Below are 19,101 nucleotides of genomic sequence, written 5' to 3' on the forward strand. Positions count from 1 at the left end.
CTCTCTGGCTCAAAATCAGTCCCTGAAGATAGTGGTGCTGTGGTTCTGCTACCTCTTGCAGGATTAAGGGTTTTTTGCTATTTGGGTCCCACGTACAGCAGCCTCATCTTGTCCCATTTGCTTCTCCTTGTCACTTAGAAAGCTCTTTTTTACTGGAAATGCCAATTAAAGTTCCATACGCATGTTAATGCGAGTTGTTTGGACGGCTGGTTTTAACGTATAAACCTGTAACTTTGCCCAGCAGTTACGGGCTGCTCCCTCCCCACCGGGGTTGGCCGTGCGTGAGCCTGGGCACCCGCTGCAGCCGAACACGCAGCGTTTCTGGGTGCCGAGCGGGGTCCTGGTGCCGTGCTGACAGCGAAATACTGCAGTTTGGTATTGCCACAGGACCCATCCTCCCCAAATACTGCAAACACCACCAATTTCTGCAGCCAGTACTTTTCTTTACTGTGTGATAACCTGGATTTGCTTTCTCCAGCCAGACCCCGTTCTCACCTCTGGTGTGTGTGTCCTGGGGGTGAGCTTTGGCGAGTTGTCCAAGTCCACGCAAGGAGCAGACCCGCTCCTTTCCCCTCCTCTGGCTGCCATCCGCTGTGCTGCGGCTCATCTGGGGCCTCAAGAAACCTGTGCAGATGCTGAATAAGCAAAATGTTTTTCTTTATTTTATTTCCACAGACTCATAGTCATGTGTTTTTCCAAATGAGTATGATTGTAGTACTAGCCGCTGCCAGTCTTTTCTGTCGGAAATACCATCTGTCTGACAGTTGCAACTTTCCTTCCTGTTATCTCGTTAGACTGTAAATGCTAACCAGTAATGTCGGATCAATACTTGCCTGGGAGGACTCCAAGAAACCCTCAGCTGGCTCAGGAATTGCCATCAGTGTTTCAGCAAACAGCAACTTTTGCCTGCTCCACTGCTGCGCGTGTGCCTCTGGCATGGTGGTGGTCAATGATATAGAGCTAGTGGAAGTGCTGTCCTTTAGATGTTAAGACAAAATCCTAAAGTCCTAACATTTTGGGTCATTAAAGCTCCCATGATAACTTTTTTTGGAAGAGACGGGGTGATAACATCATTCTCTTCACTCATTTCCAGCTCTGGCAATTGCCTTCATCCACTTGAATAGAATACAGTATTTTCACTTTGCGTAAAGCTCAGAGGACTTTTCAGAGTTTCCAACTTTATTGCAAAGTCCTGGATGATAACTGCCTGCCAGCTGCCATGGGTAATGACAGAAGCCTAGCAGCTACCTCCCTACAGGTGGACAGCAGGGACAAGAAATAGCAGAATAGTCCTTTCTCCACTTTTGGTGGTCCTGTGATATGAGATATGGCATTGAACAGTTAAATCACAGCCGAGTACATTGCAATGTGACCTCCTCCGTGGGAGGACAATGTCAGCTGGACAATGTAGGACATTGTCAGAGGACAATGTAGGGTATTCTGCAGTTTGCTCTGTTGACACGGCGTAATTTGTTTGCTAGCCTTGCTGGTCACATTTTTATCCAGAGACTCATTTATCTGAAATGGTTCAGAACTTGAATTTCCCTTATTCACCAATCTCCCTTAATCTTGGGGAATGAGAACAATAATTCCCCTGATGCTGACTTTCATCAGACTTAGACTCATTCAATTATCTTTCACGTCTGTGGAGCTGAAACAACAGGACTTGAGATGTTGCCTTTTCTTTAAGTCTATAGCTCTAAATGATCAGAGCTGTCCTAACAATCCTGATACCTTTTGCTTTTCCCTAGATGTTATTGTTAACTTTGTTAACAATGTTAACATTGCTGGATGTGAATTTTGTAACTTTTATTTTTCTGCTTTTCATTCCCTACTTGTTAAACTGATAGAAAATTTCAATTTCATTAAGTTTTGTTTTAGAACTAGATTTGAATTCTTATTCCCTTATATCTTTTATTGCATAGTTCTGCTTTCTACTTTCCATAATCTCTGACAAATAATGAAAATTCTCCTCAAATGCCTACCAGTCTTGCCAATTATCTTATAAAACAGTCTCTCACATCTAATAATATGTACTTACTTAGTGTCATCAGAGAAGTATTGCAGCCGTAAATTCTTGAGTCTTGACATTAATGCAAATTTGCATTCCTGTCGTTGGAATGTAATACCTTAGGTTTCCTTACATCTACCAGTAGTCAAACTCGCTTCTTCAGAAGAGAAGACGGTCCCAGACTTTCTTGTCCACTGATGTGAGCTGTTGAGATTGGTGTGCAGTTTGAGAGCCCTGTGAGCATGGTGATGATAAAAACACTCTGTTGGGTCAGACAAGTGCTCCTCTTGTCCAGTGGAGTCCCTAACCATGGCAATAGCGGCTGCTATGCTGCACTTGGGCCTGGCCCCCTGTGGTGGTCCATAAATGAGCAGCATTGGGTTAGGGATTGTAGAGGATACCCTCTATATACACCCACGTCTATGCCCTTTAGTGTCTGTTGGGGTACCTGTTGCACATGAATTTGCATACTCCCTTTTTAACTTGCTGATAGTTTCTGCCTTCACACCAAAGCTACTCCCTGTGCCAACAAATTCTTGCAGTTTACTGTCCATTGTGTCAAAAAAGTCTTTTTCTTTTTTTAATATCTTCAGTGAGTTCTGAAGTCCTCACTGTTTTCATTCTAGTATTATGGGATTTGATGCATAACCATTCTGCATTCAACTTATCTCATTCAACTTTCATTCTATCCTCATGATTTTATACACCCCAGTGTATCACCTGTATACCTCAGTGTACAGTGTACACTTCAGATACCTCAGGATCACCTCTCAACCTTTTTCATTTCTCCTCCTAAGGTGGTTACACCTTTACTGATGCAGAAATAAAAACTATGCAGAGTTCTCAAGATGTACACCAGGGTTTTATAGCATGGCAAATGGTGCATGCTGTCTTGATGGTGTATAACATTTTGTTGGCTGTTTTGGCTGCCACAGCACATTTTGCTCATGACTCGGAAGCACTATCAGCAATGACCTCATGGTATCATTTCTGAGTTACAACTCGCAGCTGAAGTTCAGCATCATGTCAGCACCAAGGGGGGCAGGTTTTCAGAGGCCCCTGTGCTTTTTCTGATGATAAAATCTTGTGAAGGGCTTGTCGGTTTGCATGCCTGTGAATGGAAGCATCCAAAATTGTTAGCCATTTGTGGGCATTAGGACACAGTGCCTAAGGCTTTATTCTCTTAGAGAAATCTCAGCAATTTTGTCTTGTTTCACCCTAAATGAGAGGATAGGAGACAGTTGCCAAGCTAAACAAGCCCCTTGCATGTGCTGCTTCTTTCAAATCCGAGGCTGGCTAGGTCTCAGAAACTGTAAGTTACTCCCTGTAGCAAGATCTGTTTTTCCTTTGTGCGTTTCCTGCCTGAATTTAAGAAAGATGTGTACAGAGAAGCTGGGAAACTGTGACGCTGCACATACATCACCTGTCTCGGGTTTCCTGCATCCACCCGTTCAGCTTATCAGTTTCTTTTTTTTTATAGCCTTTTGCCAAGACTCCTATTCCTCCACACTGACATGGAATAGGACCAAGGCTGTTCAGTTATTTCTAGTAATCACTGCTTTTTGTCATCAGTCACTTTTGCAAGCCTGACTACATACCCGTGCCTACAACAGACACGTAATGTATTCCACCAACCAGTCCATTTCCTGGAAGTTGAAAGAAGGGGAGGAGCTCGCTGTGTGAACTCTGCTGTTGAAGAAATCCGTTATATAATGGAATAAATGGCTTTATGCCTGAAAGTTACAATTTTCAGCATCATTTCCACTGAACACTCACCCTAAAGAAAGGCAGGTATGAAAAATGAGATGCAGTGATGACCTTTATCAGCTGTGGTGACAGCTATAAATCAAGTTGCAAATTCTCATCAGCTCACTGGACAGAATTCATTACAGACAGAGATTGCTGAGATGCTTTTTGTCTTTGATTGAGGTATGTCCCACTTAAATAAATGCTCTTTCACTGAAACAAATCACACATTTCAAAGCAGAAGTCCAAGAATATTATTCATTGATTCTTTTGAAGACTAAGATAATACGACTTACAGACTGGCTAAACCTCACTGTGTTTTGCCTGGAATATAATGCAGATCAATTTGTTCTCCTTTTAAGCAGACCAATTTTCTGTTCATTAATTCAGGCTCTGTGTTGATGGCTTGTATTGAATATAATAGTCAGATTTACAGGCCTAACAAATCAGTGCTGCTTCCTTTGTTCTTCCTTATTCACACCAGAAATGCATACGGCAGATTAGCACCTGATTTAAAACTTGTTCCACTTTAAGAAATAGTGAGAAAGTCTTTCATTGCCTATCTCCAGCTGTAGAGCAACTTCTATGCAAGCATCCTGGAATTATTTACCTTATCAAAGTGTTTTTGTTCAAAGGTTTTGTTGAGATAGCTACAAGCAAGAGCATAGGGAATAATAAAAGTTGAATAGGAATGCTGTTATGAGCAGTAATGAAACTTCCACCAGTTTGTATAGTGCTCAAGAAACAGCTACCAAAAATTAATAGGATCCTAATCATTGGATTAAGAAGCTGCTTTACCTGTGTACTGAACTTCAAACTGAGAACAAACTTTCATCAGCTGCTCTTCTGTGATTAAGAAATATCCTAGTAGGCTTGCAAGTGTCCAAATGCTTTACTGGACGTATTTAAAATGAGATTTTTCCTCTTCAGAACTCAGTATGCGATTGGAAAATATTCTCTCTTGCTGACATAGGATCATTATTTAAGCAGTAATCTTTTTCAAAATGGCTGATAATTAGGTAATATTCTACCTCTCAGCTCAATTATTCCTCTTTCGTGGAATACCTGAAAATAAAATGTAACTTCCTTTTACAACAAATGATATTTCAACTGTAATGGTCTAAGGACATAAATGGGCAAGGTCTGTAGGGAGTGTTAATATCTTTCATTATAACATCTTGTAGGTTGTTGGCACACAAGCATTTCTTCAGGATCTGGAGCAGAAGCTGGAAGTTGAAAATATAAATAAATCTGTGCTGGATCAGACCCTGGAGATCATCTGTTGCAGCATCTGGCCCTGACAAGAGCAAATGCTTAGGAAAGACTTCAAAAAGTGGGCAAGTTTCTCATGATGATAATTCAGGATATGCTTCCAGTTCCCAGCAATCTGAGGCTCAAGGGCTTTCTGAAGACCGTTTTCTTCAAGAGCCATAATATTTGTTGGAGTTTTCTTCCATTTTTCTAATTCTTTTTTAATGCACGTTCAATTCCCATAGTACTCTGGGATTGACTTCCACAGTTTGTGTACCTTCTACTGGAAGAAATATTCCCTTTTATTTGCATTGAACCTGTTACTTGCTGGTGTCATTTAATGCTTCATAATATTTATGTTGGAGGAGATGGAACAAGAACTCATTATTTATCTTCTTGATGCTGCTTATGACATTTGGGACTCTATCCTAGTCCTGTTCAATCAGTTCTTTTCCAAGTTGAAGAATACTAGTTTATTTAGTCATAAATCATGTGAAGTAATATCTTAAGAAGTTGAATATGATCAGATATGCCTATGAAAATTCCATGGACCCTGGACAACATCGCAGAAGAACTAATAAACATATTTTAATACTTTCAAATCCAAACATGAACTCTCTTCAGTATTCTGGTCTCAAATGCAAGTCTTAATGTAATACAGATCCGGTATTTTTATTCATTACAGGAGGTGTTGATAAAATTTATGACATAACTAAAAGAAAGAACAGAGAGAGAGGAAAGACTTACTAGAGATGCTTTGAGAACTTTATCCAGGAGTCTGAAGGGCTGCTGCTGCTGTGACCTGAACACATCTTAAGTGTCTAAAAGCTTGTTGGCTGGAGGATATCATCCATAGCGCAATAACAATTTAGCCTCAGAGAATTGGATTCTTCCTATCCTTGAAAAATAATTTCTCTTTATAGACTTACATGTGAAACAGTGACATGCATCGAGATGACTGCTTTTATTAATAGTAATAAATAGAGTGGAGAGTTTTTCCTCTGCACCTTGAAAGCATATTACAAAGATGTTTAATGATTATGATGGGGATGATGGTCATCAATTTATAAATAAATAAATAAAAACATAAACCGTAGAAAAGGATGGAACTTGCTAAGACTGAACAACAACATTTTGGTAGAACTGGATCTCTGGAGCTGGTGCTTTCTTCAATAGGTTACTCTACAGTGGGCGTTGGGTGACTGTTCTTGGTATAGTGAGTTAAGTTCGTATTTGTGTGAATTCTTAAGGATTTAAACTCACCTTTGACTCATCACAGAACAAGCTATGGGTTATGTTTAATCATTCCATGGTCCCTAACACTTGTGAGATGCACCATGGCAGCCACCTGCAGCACTGCCACAGTCATAGCCCTGCTGTGAAGATAGGAAATGAGGAATTGTTTCCCTAACTGAAACTGAAGGAAGAAGTAAGGTAGGATCTACTAACTCTAGATCTTAGTTTAGCCAGATTGCAAAAAACAGTAACACTAATCTCGTATCAACAAGAGTTGATGAATCTTTTAATAGCAGTGCGCTTGGGGCTTTGGTTTTACCTTTTATCTATGGGGCAGTATAAGCACTGATCAGCCTTGAACTTGAGTTTGTGAAGTTTATCAAGGTCACAACCCTTTATTGTTGCAATGTTTTTTTCATCTTGAGTCTTTGCCCTGTCACCCAACCCTCGTTTGATGTCTGTTGCATATGTCTACCTCAGCATTTCTGTCCTGTAGGTTTTGAGCTTTGAAAGCTGGAGACTGTCTTTTAACTGTGTAGCACCTACCATAGACCAAGGACTCTAGTCCTTGTCCAGAAGTCTTAAGTGCTGGAGTAATTCAAGTGCATAACATAAGCAAGGAGATTTTTCTTGTTCCATGTGAAAATAGCAATTTCTTAGCCTGTTTCTGATAAATGGCAGAGTTAGGTGATTTGTACAATATTTGATTCAAAAACGTGTTATGTTAGAAGATGATGTACCTTTAACATTCAGAGACTTTCTGCCTTTAATGTTCAGAGACTTTCTAGGCATCTGGCCTAATAAATTCCCACAGAGATTATGAATCTTAGAAATGCAGAAGGAACATTTTTTGACCTTACTTTTTCTACCCTGCAGAGTAGACAAGGATCTTTGTATGTACATTCAAAACTAGGCGTGCTCTTGCATTCAATTCTGGGAAAGAGAGGCAGAATAAATATGTGACAATATTAACCATTTTATTGTATGACTGTTCTGGAAGTCACTTTAACATTACAGCAATGGCTGTGTTAAAAAATTTTGTGTTCTTTACGAGAATCTTCCCTAAAGTCCTTTTGGTTCAAGGATGTAATTGGGTTCTACATAAACAGATAATTAAAGATTTTATTTTTTTTTTTTCTTTTTCTCCTTGCAGATAATGAATTCATTTATAGAAACCAGAATGGCACTGTGATTCTGAGGAATGTTGAAACTAACAATTCAACAGTATTAATAGAAAACAAAAAAATTGTAAGTATTTTCTATGTTGAGTAGAAGAATTTCACAGTTTTCTTGCAATTGGATCAGTAAAGCAGAAAATGACTTGGGTTTCAGCTTCTTGTATTGTCAAGCAGATGCCATACTCTTGTAATAAATACAATGGGCTACCGATAATGTGAAATTGAATTCAAGTTTCTTTATTATTCTGCAAGCTCAGTTTCTTTCATACTACAAAAAGTACCATATAGATATTTTGAAGCAAGTCTTGCATATCATATATAATTGAAAGATGCATGATTTTGGTCTTCGCATGCTTAATAGAAAAGACAGTTGATGCAATTTGCTGGCAGCTCTTAGCATTCTCCACATTCCTCCATGTACATGTTTACTTTTTAACCTGTGAATTTGCTGATTTCACTTGCATAATGTTTGAAATGTAATTTCAATGTTGTTAATAAACAACGCTGATGAATGGAAGTGGGTTGGATATGAGAAAAACCCTAAGACATTATTGGGAAAAGATATTAGGAGGTGGTTATTAAAATGAATTAAAAGAAAATAAATTCATAGCCGAAATAGAATAGTATTTACCATAATGAAAGTGTTTTGTAGCATTAGTTTTTAGAGCAAATGAAACCAGCATTATGTCAGAAGTTAGTATATTAAATGTCAGACTGTTTTCAACATCTCCGGTAAAAATGAATAGGTTAAGTTAATAAAAGCTAATTCCTGAAGTAAAATATAGTTATGTTTGTGCTAACAATGAAATATGAATCACGTTGTCCTGACAAAATTGTTGCTTACATAGTGCCTGCCCAAGGTTTGCGTTAATTTGAGAATTCTTTAATATCACTGGGAATGTACAAAGGCAGAGAGTACGGCTAACACAGGCTTATCTTAACGACCCAAGATCTGCAGAAGGCGGCTTTGGAAACTGCAGCTTGAGTTTTTCTCAAAAAATAAAAGAAAATTTACAATAAAAACATAAAACCACATTCCAGCTTGACTTTATTCTGCAGTAAAACTGAATCTGTGATTCATACAAAGCTAGAGTGCAGTTTTTTTTTTTAATGAGACCAAGAATTCATCAATGAATTGTTATTACTGGATGCAGCTTTAAACACTATACTTTCCCATTTAACCTTCATCCTTTGCTACATCATGTAAGCAATTCTCTTTTACCTGAGCATAACCCCTTTCTTTACCATTCTACTGTTTTGCTTTTTTCACCTTTGTATCAAATTAAAGGGCCGTGGTTTGAAGTGTCCATCTCACCCATCAATGAGAGCACAGCAAACATTTCTTCAGAAACATTTTTCCAGTAGGGCCAGTGCAGATGAGTATCGTAAAATATAGCCTCCCTAGGCACTCTCTCTCCTTGCCTGCTCAGGACCAGTGAGAAATCATTTTCATACATTTTTTTCATTGTTAGTAATATTATGCTGGCTTGAACTAGCATCTGTAGATCTCATTTTCCCTTGTTTTATGATCATTCTTTATACGTGCTACATATTGATTTTTTCTGCATGAAGAGGACTCTTTCCATGCTGTGAGTGAAGGAATGGACTGGATTCCTTTAATATTAAGGTCTATTGAATTCACATTGCTTCCATTTGGCATGGTTTCAAGGCCTCTGTTTATTCTCCTCATTTTTAGTTTTTGCTGTTTATAAGAAAAGGACAGCATTACAAGATAGTTCTTCTTTTTTCATACTGCTTTTTCAACCCTTGCTCCTCTACACTCCTCTGGATAAATAATTCTGCAGATCACCTCTATGTTTATGGAAAAACTCCCAATACAAGAGCTTCTGTTGCATCTCTTTTGGACACTTTGCCTTTGTTTTCTTCCTTCCTAGCCTTGTGTCGGAATAACTTTTGCTACCTTGGCATGTTTTCCTTTCTCTAAGTTATTAATATATCAGTAAACAAAATCTGTCTTCATGCTGACACTGCTGGTTCTCACACTCCCTCTGGCACCCCTCCATCCTAAACCGCTTTCACTCCCACTGCCTTTGGATATCCCATGCGATTCCTCATGCATCTCCTACAGCCTCGCTGACCTTGTGGAGGACTCTCTTAATTTGATGCTGTGTATTTTCAAGAAGCCCAGATCCCCCCTTCTAATTTGCTCCTTGGTAATCTCTCAACAACTTCCATTTAATTTACTAGATGAGGGGAAAAGACTGGAAAGGAAGCAGGTAAATGGTGTGGTAGGGAGACCTCTCTTTGACCTTGATACTGTGTCCACTAGCAGTATATATTAAAACACTGTGGAAAGGGGGAGAGACATCTGCATTATACAAATGACGAGCAGAGAAGGAAAAAAATTCCTGACAAGTCTGAGACATTTTGGAATCTCTTATTAACAATACTTGCAGTGCAGCTTTTTGCAGAGTCCAGATCAGGGTGGAACTGGAAAGCTGTATCACTACAGCAACCCCAAATTTTTGTGACTGTGCAAGATGGGATAGGATTCCTCTTCCATGCTCTCTTAATTGGGGCAGGTAGTGGTGTTACTTTATTAATAATTTGTTCCAGCAGGTATTAACTGTGAGTTATCTTGGATGCTTTGGCCAGTGACTGATGAAAATGAGAAAGAAATGAGAAAGCTGTCATCTGTCATGGTCTACCACTACCTCCTGCCCATAAAAGACCTATTAGCCCCTGTTCAGTAGGTTTAAAAGGGCAAATCAGATTTCTTGAGATAGCTGCCTGGTCTCGATCACATTGCACTTCGTCTTGTAGGAGCACATTTTTGCCCATATACTATTTCTGTTTTTTGAAATGAGATGTGATGTATTATTTTTCAAGGCATTTAGTCAGGCAGCATTCTTCATCTCTACAAGAATGGCCATAACAGTTGATTCTAGATGTTAATTACTTCAAAATTGAAAAAAAAATATTTCAACATATACATATATATATATACATATATACACACACACACACACACACACATATATATATATAAAAAACTTTTTTTTTCTTTTATAGGTCTCCTTAAAGGCTCTTCGATACGAAGTTTCACCTGACCGGGAATATGCACTTTTTGCATTTAATGTTGAACCAGTAAGTAAATAGATTTGTCTGAAAATACACAACCAGTGGTGGACTTTTTTTAACTTTCATGGCACAGTTATATTAATTTATTTGTATGAAACAAAAAAGAAAAACCTCACTTACATATTCTGAAAGCATGTCATACTGCCATCTAGTAGAGGAGAAAGGTATAAATTACACCGTAGAGGAAAAACACTGTCATTGCCAAAATTTTATAGGCTTTGGGAGGAGAATTGTAAGGACGTGTCTTTGCTACAAGGATTTCTATTCCTCTTTTGTCTAATTTTTTTCATGGCCTTTTTCAGTCTCATCATAAATTTCTTCACAAGAACAAAAAGCAACTATCAGCGTCTCCCACAACCGAAATAATACATTAATTATGGTGTCACCATTCCCAGTGCTGCAGTTAGGGTTGAGCTATCACTTTCATTATAAATCCTTTTCTTCAGAGGTTTAGGTATTAATCATCCACAAGAAATCACCATTGGGCTACCACTAACTTTTAGATTATGGCTATTTTTTCTACCAAACTTAAAAAGAGAAAAATGTAATGAGTCATTTTTAAATGTTGACTAAGCAGCAGTCAGATACATGAGAACATGGGATGCAGTTCTTGGCCATGAATAATATTTATTTCCTTTTTAAATTGTTCTGGTATATGACCTGAAATATTTGAATGATGGCTATATACTACTACTTGATTAAACTATAAGTCCCATGCAGTTTGTTTCCATAATTTATAATTGCACCAATTCCTCAAAATGAAAATGACTCACTCACTAGGGACTGTAAGTCTTTTTTCATACAATAAATTTAGTTTGAGCTGCTAACTAAAGGAAATTTGTTGGTCCTTTAGGTAGTAGAAGTTGTGGCTCTCTTTTTCATCTCATTTCTCTGTTGTCATCCTTGGAGTTATTCCTGACTCACAGTGGTATATAAGTCAGGAGAACCATGCCTGGTGTTAGAAAAAGGTCAAACAAAACTGTATCAAAAACTTTAAGGAGAATTCATGAAGCATCTTTGCTGAGAAATTGTTGCTGATGCAATTTCACTAGTCCAAAGCTCAGCAAAGTTCTAAACAGAGACAGATGCACAAATGCTAAATTAAATCTAAATATGATGAAAACTGCCTAAGTACCATCAAGCAAGCCACCCCTTGGCCTTAGGGCCCCCTGCTTTGTGCATCAGAGATATTTTATAAAATTCAGTTCTTTTGGTGGAGTTTGGACTTTGGCTGACAACATGCCAACACTATGCCTAGATGAATTGCACAGGATAAAAGGGCATGGAGGGAAGGAAACTTCTTGAATTTTTCTGGGAATGAGAGAAGAATTTTCATTCCTAAAAAGCATTCATAATGGGAAAAAAATCTCCTCTATATCCTTAGCCTTTCTCCACCAAAAGAGCTGCACAATCTCAGAAAACCTGCCGGGGCAGAGTTACAAGGGCTTTGGCACCTCAGACACCACATTCAACGTGCAGAAGAATGCTTGGCTTGGGGCAAGGGAGGAGGCGGAGAGGGCATGGGGAGGGATGGGCGTGATGTGCCTCTTCCACATGCCCCACACTGCTGCACGTCTCAGTGCTTGTAGATCTCTGGGAGGCTCTTCACAGGCTCCGTAGTTGATGCTTGGGTTTGGAATTGGGATTTTTGGCAAAAATCTCTGTTTGTGGTACTTAAGATCCATGCCTGGAGAAGCAGAGGGCACCACGCAGCCAGGCGCTCCCTTTTTGACATTGTATGTTGCTCCAGAAAAGAAAACTCAAGGCAATACACAGGAATTTTGGTCTTTGGGAAGATTTTAGGATGTGACTAGATGCATATTTGGTTTAAGAGAGCTTAGCTAGGTAATTGTAAATTGTTAAGTATTCATATTTGAGGTTACAATAGCAGAAGTTCCTGAAACAGTTTTTGGAAATGCAATAAAACACCTCCCCCATACCTTTTTCTTAAAGAGTCACACTTATAAAAGGCTATAAAGAAGCTTTTTCTTTTTTTTTTTTTTAAGAGGCATATTGATAGAGAGTGTAAGTTTTGCTCCGGAATATTATATCCTTAAGCTATGTTTTGTGGCTTTTAGATTATTAAATTGCAATACCTTAAATTACTTATTCAGCTTTCTTGTCACTTTGTATGCCGACTGTGGCTACAAATAGTTGTGCATGTTAGTTAGCTTCTCACATTTTCTGTATTTCAAACTATATTCTTGGATAAAAGTCAAATTGTGCTGTTTTTTGCAATGCGAGAAATTGATTAGCAAAGCCTTGGGCAGTTGTCCTTGTTGCAAAGTCAAAAGAGAACTTCAGGAAAAATACTGGCAAAGGATGTTTTCTTAAATTCTTATTCTGCAAATCCTTTCAAGACAGACACCTATTGAAACTACTGTGTACTTATTTTATAGATGTCAAAAAGTAAGTGCTATATTTTAATTTTTACCATTGAAGTGTGCACTACCTTTCAAATGATTCTGAGTGTCTGTTTCTGTTATTTTTACACAATACACAATACTTATTTATATGTGTGTGTAATAGTTAATATGCATCAAATTAATTAATCATGTATCTGAATGCTAATATAAATGCATTCAGTCTCAATTTTTAAATACCAGCTTAGACCAACTACTAAAACAGAAAAGCGTAGTGCATTGTTGCAATGAGGTGAAACATTTTTAAGAAAAATGCTGCCAAGTCATTTTCTGCCAATAATAGCTGCCCTTCTAACATTTTTCTATTTGTTTGCAAAGAAGAATTTCTGCTCAGTGTTGGTTCTGGTTTATGGCACTGACACCAACGTTGGAGCAGTGTAACTCTGAACAAGCAGGCACACATTTTGCTAAGGCACTGAAGCAACTAATGTGTATTTTGCTGTTGTATCACTTCATCATCTTAGAGGATGATGAATTAAAGCGTTTCTTAAAATACATTTCTCCTAAAAAGCTTGGCAGGCAGTTGTGAGACTGTTGTCTGTATGTTGTGGCTAGTCAGGCTGTCAGTTTTCATTCTAAACTTGTTTCTGTATTGCTTATACTCGCAGAACCTTAGTTTTACAGGTACCATATTCTGCCTAAGCTTTGTGCTCTTGGCGATCTTTTCCAACTCCGAACAAAGATTTGTTCTTTTTTGAAAAAAGTAATAGGGAAGACTCCAGGCTTTTTTGTCTTTAGAACATTCTTGCAACCTTTCCGAGTTTTGTTCAGTTAATCTTGTTTCTTTACACTAGAACAAGGCCCAATCTTCAAATGGAACTACGGCCTGAAGGTCGAGGCAAGCGTTTGGGAATGAATACTGTTATAGGGAAACTTTGATTTGAAGTCGCACTTCTCTGAAACATGTGCAGTGCTCTGGCTGTAGAGTTCAGTAGCCCTAAAACACATAGGAAAAGGTAGATTTTGGCCACAGCGTTTCAGCAGAGGGCCAAGGCTGGCCGCGGAGTTAGCGCCGTGGGAGCCGACCGCTGCAGCCCCGGCCGAGCCGAGCCGGCCGTGCACTAGCGGGTTCGGGTTCGATGACGTTGCTGGGCATCCACAGTCTCGTGGGTGGGATTCCTTAAATAGCCAAGCAACAGGTAACCTATAAAAACTCCGTAGCCTATCTGTGCCTTGGAGAGTGGTGGGATTAGAGTAGCAAGACTTAGCTGGAGTCCCATGGGCTTGCATAAATTTTTGTGGGAGTCTGAGTTAAACAGTGCAGTAGGTGTAATTGATAATAAAAGAAATAGTTGAAAGTAAATGAGGAGAAAAGTGATTTTCTTGAGTGACATGGTGAGAGATTAAATACAGACTATTTAATTGCCTTTATTACGAATAGCTGTCATTGTAATGCAGCAGTAAGGAAATAAAAAGTCTTAGATTCTTCTTAAAGATATTTGTGCTTCACTTCCAATTTACCAGTCCATTACTGTATGTGAGCTAGTTAAGAGCAATTACATACAGGAAATCCAGGCTAATTAATACAGACCGAACTACTGAAGTCTTCTGAACAACAATTAGGGCTTAGAAACTTTTATAGCTGATACGACAGACATTATTATCTATTTTGCAGTTAAAGGAATGAATTTTTATTCTGCTGAAAACTGCAAAGAATCAGTCATCATTGTAACTGGAACAGGTCCAACTACGTTTTTTTAGAATACTTTATGTGGCGAACTGAGTATTTCTTTTTGCCTCATCTGTTGCTACAGATCTCACAATCATTTAGAAACTGTCCTTGCTGTTGGGTTTAGGTTGTTGCTTAAGACAGCAAGATTGTGAGTTCGATTTTGGCCTTTGCAACAGTAATTCCTGAGCTAGAGGCTGAAACTCTGCTTAAGCAGAGGCTTAAGCAGCAGCTGAGCTGTTTCATCAAACAGGTCTCTTCTTGGGGTAAGGAAATTGCGATGTCATTACATGAGAGTAACTGAAAGATGAGAAAGGACAGAGGATCCGAGAGAGGTGGGACCAAAAGAGACCTCAGAAAGACCCGGTCCAAACACTAGACTTTCTATTTAGAGCGTAGATAAAGTGAAAAGCAAACTTTATACAATGCAGTATATTGCTATTATTTGTTTTTACTATTTGGCCAAGTCTAGTTGTTATGTTGAATAAATGGGTCTTCTGCTTTATAGCTCCAATTACAACCTCATACTGCTTTAATTAGTCATGTAAAAATTAAAATAATATAATGCTTGTTATCTCCAAAACGCTAATGGATATAAATATTCATGAATCCTCACAACGTCCTTTTGAGTTAGGTGAGCACTATTATTATGATAAATATGCCTCCAAAAATTAGACACTGTCATAGCTATCATCAGTAATACTGCTAATATTGTAGCTATGATATTTATTATTTAATTGAAATAGATTTACCAGTGCTAAAAATAAGTTTACATAAAACTGTTTTCTTTCTGTGGCAATAACTATATTTCAGATTTATTTTTTTCACCCAGTGTTGTTCTCAGGAACAGTGAGAATGCATAGTGGTGACACTGTATAAAATGAGCACAGTTAAAATATCTGTCCCATAAAATCAAGTTATGTGTTTTAGTAATTTGTTTCAATTTTGGGTATAGTAGGGAATTTGTTGTAAACAGGTAGAATTTCCTAGCAGAGTGAACATTTTAAAGGGAAAAGCTTATGCTTTTAATTTTCATTCCCTTTTATTAATACGAATGCAGATGGAATCTTTGTTGCTCATAAACCAGATATATTCCTTCTCTATTGTAAAGCTACAAAATGTGAGGGGGATGTTCACTATTATCAAAGGCTAGCTGCTAAAACCAGTTTTTTTAATTATTTACATTTTCAAACCTTAAGCACTGTAACTTCATTTATCCATGAGAATTAGTTACATGTTATAAGGATAAATAACCGTAGCTTCATTTCTTATATAAAAATGACAAAAGCCTTTGGGTAATCAATTTAGGACATATAACCCTGATAGTTATGAGATTTAGAGCAGTAGTTGTAAGAAATGTTCACAGCTTCTGAAAATTACACCATTTTTATTTACATGCCCGTGTAGGATTTTAGCCAGGACTGAATGAGCAGGTCGTCTTTTCTCTGCTTCTTCCTCTGTATCATCCCCATAGACCATAGAGTAAATATCCTTGTTTAAAAATGTGCTCTTTATTCTACTCATAGTGGTAAGGCGAACAGAAGCACTCCAACTACATTTACATAACAAAACTAAGGCTTGTATGTTCAGAAGTACTGTATTAACAAGAAAGTATTTAAAACATAAATGAGGTTAATTTTCAGGGTGAGTTTGGATTTGAAGCTGAAGCAAGAGCTATTATTTGAGAAAATTTAGAGGCAATCATTTATTGAAACATAATTTCTAAAGAAGAGTGCTTTTTTAAAAAATTATAAATCTGGTCTACTTAAAGTAACCTTTGTGAAAGAGTACCTATCCTAACCTCAAAATCACCATGAAAAAAAATTTCTAATCTGCCTTTTTCAATTTGGGCTGTAAAGCAACAAGGCAGAAGAAAAGAGGAGTTTAAAAGACATCAGAGAAGGCTGACTGCAAAACAATTCTTCACTTCCATTGATTTGTCTGCACTGTCAGATGGGATGCGTGTAACTCCCCTAGGACACCGGGCTTCACAGGCGCCTTGGATTAAATAAATCAAACCTCGTTATAAACAAAATCTGAGTAACTGGGAGATTTGACTACAAATTAATCACTGTTGAGGCAGAAGTACCAATATCTCGGTCAGCACATGGACATACAGAGTTTTACTTTTAGTCGCTGTCCGATTTCTGATAGACGTTGTACTTAAAGCAGGAATTTTGGGACACAGGCACAAGACTGCAGAGCAAGAATTAGGTGCAAGTTTAATGTTATAGCTTCCTTTTGAAGGATAAACTACAGAGTAACTAAAACATTTCATGTTAGTAATTGTCAGGACTAAATTTGGACTAACAAGGGAAGAAAAGAAGCCAACTCTATTCTCTGCTTGTGTTGGAGGAGCTTTATTGTTTATTTCAAATCCCCACAAAACCCCGGTAGAAAATTTATCCCTAAATCGATCTTTGCCCTTAAAAACAGTCCTTCTGCATTGACACAGATTAGTTTAATTTGAGAAAACGTTCTGACCTAAACAAGGAGGCAGAGTGGAATTAGGCACTTAAATTCATGAACTGCAGTGGCATTTTGGTAGTTTAGTTTCTTGAGGTGTGATGGTGAGGGGATCTTAGTATAAATTAACAGCTTACCATTGTAAAGATGGTAATGGTAGGTAGAGCCAACAGCAAAAAATTGAAGTGAAAAGACAGATTGCAGTCTGTTTTTTTTTGTTTTTTTTTTTTTTTTTAATAAAACACTTAATCTGAGCAAATAAGAAGGAGATAGGTGGTCCTGGATTTATTATCCCCACAGAATGTCAACTACGAGGGAAAAATAAAAGGTGTTTGCACCCTTAAACGCAGGGATTGGAGTGCTTACATGAGCATCACGTCCTCGACAGGCACCCTAGGAGTGGGGTCATCTCGGCGTTGGAGGGGCTGGCAGGGAACAAACCAAGCCGTGGAGGCTTGGTCTGTTATCATGTGGAGCCAACGTGGTGGTTGTGGCCTGCAGTCTTTCCCTGGAGCAGGTGATAAAGCCATCGTGGCACCCTCAGGTGCGTCACTCCCCCTTACCGGGAGATATTTTCAGCAGGAAGTTGGTGGATACGAAATGTTGAGATAGATGCATTCAAAAAGCGTTACGTGATACGTTGGCCTGAACAGATGCAAAATTCTGTCCAATAGGTCTTTATAAAATCCTCAGTCTGCACATTCCCATTTTTCTAATGGGTTTCTAATGTGTTCTTCTAGTGCTCCCTATATAACAGTAGTTTAAGTGAAAATGCACCAAGTCTCCGTTTCTTACTGGGTTTGCATTCTGGGGGGTGTTGTTTAACGTCATTAATACAACAAAATGCCGACTGCACGGAACTGAGGACATTACCACCACAAACACCGCAGTATTCTGTTCTGAAATCAGCTGCTGTGATAACCTGTGTGTTATTAAAGCTTTTACTATTATATATTTAAAAAAATGGGATTAAACTCTTGCTGCTCTTTGAATAACACAGATAAATGGAATTAGGACTAAAATTTGCAACTTTACACCTTTACGTAACTGAGTGCAAAAGAATATTTCAGACTAAGCAGGACAGTCTTGCTTATGTTGCAGAGGCAAACAATCTGTATCCTATATTTATTCACAGATACTGGTACACATCAGTAAACTGAAAAGTAAAACCACAATTCCAGGGAAGACCAGAGTAATACCAAGAGCCAGAAATAATTAACCTGTCATGCAAGAGTACATAGGTATATTACATATTGGTATCAGCTACCAGCAGCCTTCCTGTATAAATATTTTTTTTAGCAAATTAGATTTTCATCAAACAGAAAAGGGAAAATAGAAAGACTCATAGCAAAGCACTACGACACAAAAATAACACTTTTTTTATCTTGGATAATACAAGATTTTTCATTCTACTTCCTTTTCTTAGTGTATAGACAATCTAAGTTGAACAGATAGTCTGGTGTAGATTAATATCCTAACAAAATTCACAAAATATCTTGAAAATAACCTGCTATTTATTTTTAAATAAAACATACATAACGTAGTTGTACAAGGTCTCTAGATAGTCAAAAACCTTTTAGAACTTAATAAAGAACTAGATTCCTTGCAACCTCCAGGAGCTTCAGGACTGTGTTAGAGGTGTGTTTCTGTTATACCATAATTTTACTTCCTAAGCTTTTCGATATAATATAAAAATCTCATTTTTTTATAGCATTGTGACAACTACAGATATTTATTTTGAAATGTTTAGGGAAGAAATAAGAGTAGGATTCAAAATAAGAAAACAACAGGGATTTAAAAGGCATTATAAAGCAAAAATCAGAAAGAAATTAATTCTGGTGTCTATGCAGAGACATAGGAAGTAGTCTCAGCCTGCAGAGGTTTATAATCAAATTCTTCTGATTCATAGACTCTTTTATTTATTTATTTGTAATCACAGAAATAATAAAAGGTATATTTAGTGCCCCCTTCTGGAAAACCAGATCTTACTATGCAGAGCACCTCAGTGAAGTTCTTATA

The 19,101-nt window shown here is 37.9% G+C and overlaps 1 protein-coding gene across 2 annotated transcripts in view; it reads left to right on the forward strand.

Annotated features, from left to right (window-relative positions):
- Positions 1-19,101, forward strand: part of DPP6 (dipeptidyl peptidase like 6) — a 424,897-nt gene that overhangs the window by 270,769 nt on the left and 135,027 nt on the right. For both annotated transcript variants that reach the window (XM_062567660.1, XM_062567661.1), the window contains exons 4-5: positions 7,398-7,492; positions 10,456-10,530. In XM_062567660.1, coding sequence (XP_062423644.1) covers positions 7,398-7,492; positions 10,456-10,530 — 170 coding nt within the window. The remainder of the gene's footprint in view (positions 1-7,397; positions 7,493-10,455; positions 10,531-19,101) is intronic.

This window comes from Rhea pennata, chromosome 2 (assembly GCF_028389875.1).
Source record: "Rhea pennata isolate bPtePen1 chromosome 2, bPtePen1.pri, whole genome shotgun sequence".
Classification (NCBI taxonomy): Eukaryota; Metazoa; Chordata; class Aves; order Rheiformes; family Rheidae; genus Rhea; species Rhea pennata.